Source organism: Chrysochloris asiatica, unplaced genomic scaffold (assembly GCF_000296735.1).
Source record: "Chrysochloris asiatica unplaced genomic scaffold, ChrAsi1.0 scaffold00131, whole genome shotgun sequence".
Classification (NCBI taxonomy): Eukaryota; Metazoa; Chordata; class Mammalia; order Afrosoricida; family Chrysochloridae; genus Chrysochloris; species Chrysochloris asiatica.
This window is the reverse complement of record NW_006408649.1, coordinates 7,163,952-7,170,992: the sequence shown is the minus strand read 5'-3', so window position 1 is coordinate 7,170,992 and position 7,041 is coordinate 7,163,952. Positions and strand designations below refer to the sequence as shown.

The following is a 7,041-nucleotide window of genomic DNA, read 5'->3' as shown; positions in this document are numbered from 1 at the left end:
TTTTAGTGGGAGAATGTTAATAGTTAGCCATTTAGTAGACAAGACACTGATGAAAAAAATCTGCTAGTCTACTTCCTGAGAAGGTGAGGGTAGGTAGAATCCTGTAATCATGAAATTTTGGGCCCATTGTCATAGATTGCTGAATTGTCAGTTGCTGAAACATATACCAAGTGTTTGAAGGCTATTCTGCACGTCATGAAATTAAAACACTGTTTGCCAAGGGCTTTCATGAGCAGAATCACATCTTTGGGAAGAGCTGGGGGTCTTGTGAACCCAGGGAATGACTAAAAATCCATTCTAGTAAAATATTTTGAGAGATGTCAGATATGTGTGCTGAGTTAGAGAAAGCTGTTATTTATTTAACTTCCTGCAATTTCCGGATAGTATCTGCTGTGGTGGAGAGCTGTCTGCCCTCCTTGTCTTTATTGAATGAAGGCAACCTGACCTTTCCCACTTGCTGCTGATTTACTTTCTGTACTTGGCTTCATGTGTGGGGTCTGTTTTATGTTTGTTTGTTTTGTATTAACGGAAATGGAAATGCTATTTTAAACAGAAGAATACATTCTGGTTTTAGAAAATGGGAAATTCTTATGCTGGACAGCTGAAGACGACCCGTTTTGAAGAAGTTTTGCATAACTCCATTGAGGCCTCCTTGCGTTCCAATAACCTGGTGCCCAGACCAATCTTCTCCCAGTTGTACTTGGAAGCTGAGCAGCACCTTTCCTCTCTAGAAGGTAGGAGACGTGTTTGTGTATTTCTTTGAGTATGCATAGTTAGTATTAGCAATAAACTTTATTTTTCTGCTCTGTGTAGAAATACAATGTTGAGTCTAGTAGAGAAGAATGATCAAAAAAAAAGAAACTTGCACAAAAGTCTTGCTTGGCTGAACTTAAAACAAATTTCAGGAAAGCACATAGTCATAATATTGTAAGGACTAGAATTATTCATTAGACTAATGTGAGTAGGAAAGGGAAGAGGGCTGTGTTAGACTGTTCTGAATTGACTGTTACTTAGACTCTAATAAAAGGTTTGACATTTTCACTTAGATAAGTAAGACATTTTAGCATTCTGCTTCTCCTCATCTATTTATTTTTCCTCTTTGTCATGGATTCATGGCCAAATCCTTGCAAAGTAGTTCAGGTAGTTTCCCTTTGTGATAAGTATCAGAACCTTCTAGAGGCTTAAAGCAAAACAACCAAGAACAAACCCTTATGAATTTAATGTTTGACAAGAAGAAATAAGTAAATTATCTTCAAGCATAGGAACTTTAGGGTTTTCTTAATTATCCAAGGAGTAAAATGAATGATATTTTTATCTTTAGTTTGTATAGAGCTATTAAAAATTATCCCACAACTCATAACATGAAATAGTTCTGTTACTGAAGTTCTTTTTGTAAGTTTATCTTTCACTTGAAGTTATCTGTAGACTTTGCTTACCTCCATTCTCATTGAGTTGATTCTGACTCATAACAACCCTGTAGAGAGTAGAACTACCCCATAGGGTTTCCAAGGCAGGAAAATCATAATGCCTCTTTAGGATAAACACTGAACTGTGAGCCAAGAGGATGTCGGTTCCAGCCCACCAGAAAGATAAAGCTTTCTGCTCTCAGAAAGATTTACAGCCTTGGAAACCCTATCCAGGGTCACCATGACTTGCAATCAACTCCTTGGCACTTAACAACAACAACCACACAACAATATTTACAGAACAGACTGCCAAATCTCTCTCCTTGAAGAACAGCAGGTGGTTTGAACCTCAGAATTTGGGGTTGTCCCTCAATTGCTTAACCACTGCACCACCAGGGCTCCTTACCATTTGAAGTGAATGAGGATCCAGTTTAAAAGCATACATAAACTAATTACAAAGCATGCAGTTTGTCAGATCCTGTGTTGGAACAGTCATGGTGTGTGCATGTGGCTTTGTGTATGTGAGTGTGTGTGTTGGGTGGTTTTGTGGGTGGTGGGTTGGTGGAAGGTCGCACTGATAGAAAAATGAGGCATGGAGGTGCTTGACTTTAAGGAGCCCAGCCTTGAGTCTCTGTGATATCTCTTCCTGGTTGTAGCAGGGAGACATTTCTTCTGTCAATGCTTTAGAGTCCTTATTAAATTAACTTGGCAAATAGCACAGCTAAGACTAATAGAACTGGATCTGTGTCTGAGAGAACCTAGATTGTGGGCAGAACCTTGAAATAGAAATAAACAAGAGTTCTGTGGTATGTGCACTGAAAGTGTCAAGGTTTTTTGGCCAAGGAAACAGAATTGTGGTATTGTAGAGAGTTAAGAAATACTGGAGAAGGAAGGTAGAATTTCCAGTGAGTAGTATCCAATCTGTCTAGGCAAGGCTGATGAAATGAAATACGGATGGGTCTCTTGTGATACAATAGTGAATAACTGTTATCAGGACTGCTTGTGAGGGTTGGAAATGTAAAGGTAGACGTTTTATAGCAAGGAGGGGAGGTCCCTGGGACCATCAAGGGAGAAAAGTGGAGAGCGGGACCCTACCCTGTGATGGAGGCAGAGACAATGAATGACATGGAGAGATGGAGCAGTTGGGGACTTTAGACACAGAGAGGGAGAGGGGCTGTGTGCTGACAACTGGGGGGCAGGCTTGTAGTGTATACCCTTTGGTTGGTTGATGATGCATGGAGGGGATTGTAACCATAGCAATGAAATGATATACGATAGAATGAATGTAAAACTAATGTTCTCCCATGTAAACTATCACATAATTCACAATAAAACATTTATGAAAAAGAAATACTGGAGAACATTTTATAGACTGTGTTTTTGGTGAGCTAAAAGATTTTTATGAAATAGCAATTTAATGGTCATCATTAATTTTCTCACAGTATTAGAAATCTTCATGGTGGTGGTGGTGATTACATGCCATGGAGTCGGTTCTGACTCATAGCAACCCTGCATAGGGTTTCCAAGGCTGTAAATCTTTACGGGAGCAGATGTCCACATCTTTCACCCAGAGAATGGCCAGTAGTTTTGAACTGGTGACCTTGAGATTATTGGCCCAACTCATAACCACGATGCTACCTGAATTCCTTTAGAAATCTTCAAAGCTAATGAACCACAAGGTCAGCTCGGTTCAATCTCACCAGCTGCTCTTTGGAAACCCTTATAGGATTGCTATGGTTTGGGATTGACTTGATGGCACTTAACAACAACAAGAAGATAATAATAATAATACAGTATAATGTTGAAGTCTGTAGAGTGCTTACCCTCCCACAAGTTAATGTAGCAGAATCCCTTGATTTGGAAAGAAGGATGAAATGGGTGAATGGTTTGCTTAGAGTTTGTAAGGAGTGACTGGTTAGTAGAGTTGCATCCTTAGTTTTGGCCGCTTTCAGAAAAAACAGCCAAGTAGACATGGAAATGCTCACAGAGAGGAGGAAAAGCTCCTTGAGGATCTCTAATGGGTGTTTTCTTGCTTTTAAGACCGTAAGTAGAGTACCTTTCCTTGCATTTAGCCGGGGCATCTACATCTTTCATACCCTGACTGGTCCGGATGACAAAGCCTCAATATGTGTAACATTCTGAAACAGCATACCAGGTACAATTTCAGTCCTCTGTTGTTGAATGAAGTTTGCCTACCAGCCTTCACATTGGTATAGAAGTTAGAGCTGGCCCTTCCTGTGATTTTTCATACTTGGTCAGCAAACAGAAGAGAGATATCCTCTGAGATCATGTTTTTCTAGTGCAGGAGCTTGGGGGTGGCAGGTGAAGGGTGGATGTAAGGGTGGGAAGGAGGAGACTCTTTTCTCTTTGCTAATTGTCCCCATAAACCCAACACTCAACTCTAGTCCTGGTTTTCTGCATCATAAAATGTGGTATAGACTGGTTTGTATAAGTCACATCTTGTTTTGTCTGTCTGTCTCTCTGTCAGAGTCTCTTATCTTATCGATGTTCTTCCTCAGACAATAACATTAAAGATAATTTTTATGGCCAGGGTGCGGGTATACTAAACACTCCTTGGATCTGTTAAACAATTCATGCAAATGTGAGAGTGGTTTAGCAGGGGGACTTACTTTGCTCTTTGAATTAGGACTCTCACCACCCCCTTCTAAGAGAAAAACGTTTTACATTTAATTTTTTTTTAAAAGGCCAACAGAACAAAACAAATACCACCCCTAAATTTTAGGGTTGTTGTTGTTATGTGCCATGGAGTCGGTTCCGACTCATAGTGACCCTCTACAGGGTTTCCGAGGCTATAAATCTTTATGGGAGCAGAAAGCCTCATCTTTTTCCTGTGCAACAGCTGGTTGTTTCGAACTGCTAACCTTGCGGTTCGCAGCCTGATTCATAACCACTATGCTACCACAGCTCCTACATTTTAGGGTAAGTATTGATTAAACAAGGAGCCCTTGGTGCAGCAGTTAAAGCAGTTGGCTCTAATGGAAAAGTGATTGGTTCGAACTCACTAGTCAATCCGTGGGAGAAAGCTGTGGCAGTGTGCTCTTGTAAAGATTGTTGTTGTTGTTGTTAAGTGCTGTTGAGTCGCTTCTGACCCGTAGCGACTCTGTATAGGGTTTCTGAGGAGCAGCTGGTAAGCTTGAACCACGGACCTTGCAGTTCAAACAGCTTTGCAGTCTGACGCATTAACCCACAGTGCCACACAGCCATGGAAACCTTGTGGACCGTTCTACCATGTCCTTCAAGGTCACTTTATGGCAAATTTGATTCTGGTTTATTTATTAAGCAAGTGGTAGGTAATTCCAGCCATTTAGAATGCCCTGTGGTTTCTTCTTTTGGGTCAAAATCAAGATTCAATATGAAAATTACGATAAATAGTTTCATGCCTCATGGAGTAACGTGGTGCCATGGAAACTCTGGGTTCCTGTGTTTTATTACTAAATTTCTAAGCTCCCAAATCCAGTTGGTTTTGCCTAATGCCATTTTAAAGCCCTCATCCTCCCAGGAGACCTAGGTAAACACGTCTGGCTTAGTCTGTTCCTGGATAAGAATGTCTCCTCACACTTGTTGCTCCCTAATGGATCCCATCAAAGGCTCTGGAATGTCTGGTGTTGACCTTTGACCTGTAATCCTGCTTTCTTACTGACTGGATTTTGCGCTTTTTCTTTGCCTTTCTGGGGCTTAAGACCCTACTCTTTCTTTCTGTCTGACAGTCTGAATTCCTGTTCTTTTCGGCTTAATAGAATAGTGTGCAGACATTCCTGTGTGTGCTCGGGGGAACACTGAAGGCTCCTGCTTTGGGGGCCACTGGCTTTAGTTCTCCAGGGATTTTCTCTTCCCTAATGGCTTCCCTAGAATAGTCATCCCTAACTGAGCCTCTGGAACTAGTCTTGATTGTGCTGACAGAGCTTTCTATGCCACCCACTTCACACGGTAGTTTCAGCCCCTGCCTTGCGGGGCACCTGGGGTCTGGGAGTGGCTCTTTATACCTTCTACTAAAACCACTGCACTCCCCATTTAATGGCAGGAAGGAAGCATCTGAACAAGTCTCAGGAGTTTATTATTCTCTTCTTTCTGTCTCTCCCTTTCCCACCTTCCCAACCCTCTCAACTGCCCTGGTTAATCTTTTTTTACAGTCTTCCTACTACCTTTATGCCATCTAGACTCAGAAGGACCATGGCACTGGGAATTCTTGCTGTGATCTTCCCAAAGTCATGTGCCCAGGTGTAATGGATTGAATTGTGTTGTCAAAGTAGCCGCTCTAAATCCTAACCCCTATATACCAGTAGGAGTCCTGGTGTGGTGCTGTAGGATAAGCACTGGACTACAAGGTTGGTGGTTTAAATCCACCAGCTGCTTCTCAGAAACCCTATACAGGGTGGCTATGAGTCGGAACCAACTTGACAGCACTAAACAGAAACCACAACATATACTAGTGAGTGTAATTTCATCATCCCATCTGGGACTCCCATTCTTTGTATTATGCTAATGAGCCTCATCAATGTAAGGTGTGTTTTAAACCAGCCACCTTTGAGATAGAAAAGGAGCCGATTAGGTACAGATGCAGGTAAGCACACAAATGGGGAAAGATTGATGTCACGTGGCTGTCGCTAAAGAACTGAGGAGGTGAAGTTGAAACACTAAGTGTTTTCCTCCAGAGCCAACAGAGAGATCTTCCCCTAGAGCCAGGGTTCTGAATTAGGACCTCTTGCCTCTTAAACTCTAAAAAAATAAATTTCTGTTCATTCAAGTCATGTGCCCAGGGGTAAAGGCTTGAATTGTGTCCTTCAAAAGAAGGTATTCTAAATCCTAATAGGGTGGTTATGTTTCTATTATCCTGTTGTTGTTACTAAGTGCCACGTTGAATTGGTTCTGACTCAGTGACCTTGTATAGGGTTTCCAAGGAGTAGCTGGTGGGTTTGAACTGCTGATTTTGTGCTTCGCAGTCAGGTGCTGATCGAACAGTGCCACACCGGAGTCCTGCTTAGATCACATCTGGAATATCCTATGCAGCTCTGAGAACCATGTTTTCTCCACATACAAGGTGCATTGCCACAGGTCATCTATACTAGAGCTCATCTGGATTAAGTACCTTGTTTTAAAGATGTGGGATCTGTATGTAGTACGAAGAAGGTAAATAATTGTTTTGTGCCTACACAGATAGTGGCAAATCCAAGTACCAAAATGTGAGTTCTCTGATTCACAGTCAGTTGCACACAATTTCTTCATTAACCTAAAGCCACTAGAGCCAATTAAGGTGAGAGTAGAAGTAATAATTAAGAAAGCAACTAAGAGAGAAGATGGAGAAATAACCATATCCTAGCCCTAAGTATACCAGGAGTGTTCCTAATGCCCTGTACCATAAAGAAAATTGAATACTTGTTTATTAAATGCCATTTAAAGATGATGGCAGTGAGCTAGCATTAAAGATAGATAAGTTGAGAGCGATCTACTACCACCAAGAAAGAAAAACAGGGAGATGGTTGTGTCCTTTGGATCCAGGATCAAGTGCTAGGAAGACTGATGACAATGAACTTCCCCCAGAGCCAGCAGAGAAAGAAAGCTTTCCCCTACAGCTGACACCTGAATTTGACTTTTAGCTTCCTGAACCTGTGAGAGA

The 7,041-nt window shown here is 41.5% G+C and overlaps 1 protein-coding gene across 3 annotated transcripts in view; it reads left to right on the top strand.

Annotated features, from left to right (window-relative positions):
- Window positions 1-577: 577 nt before the first annotated feature.
- GREB1 (growth regulation by estrogen in breast cancer 1) overlaps window positions 578-7,041 on the top strand; it is a 130,036-nt gene continuing 123,572 nt past the window's right edge. For all 3 annotated transcript variants that reach the window (XM_006869450.1, XM_006869449.1, XM_006869448.1), the window contains exon 1: window positions 578-734. In XM_006869450.1, coding sequence (XP_006869512.1) covers window positions 578-734 — 157 coding nt within the window. The remainder of the gene's footprint in view (window positions 735-7,041) is intronic.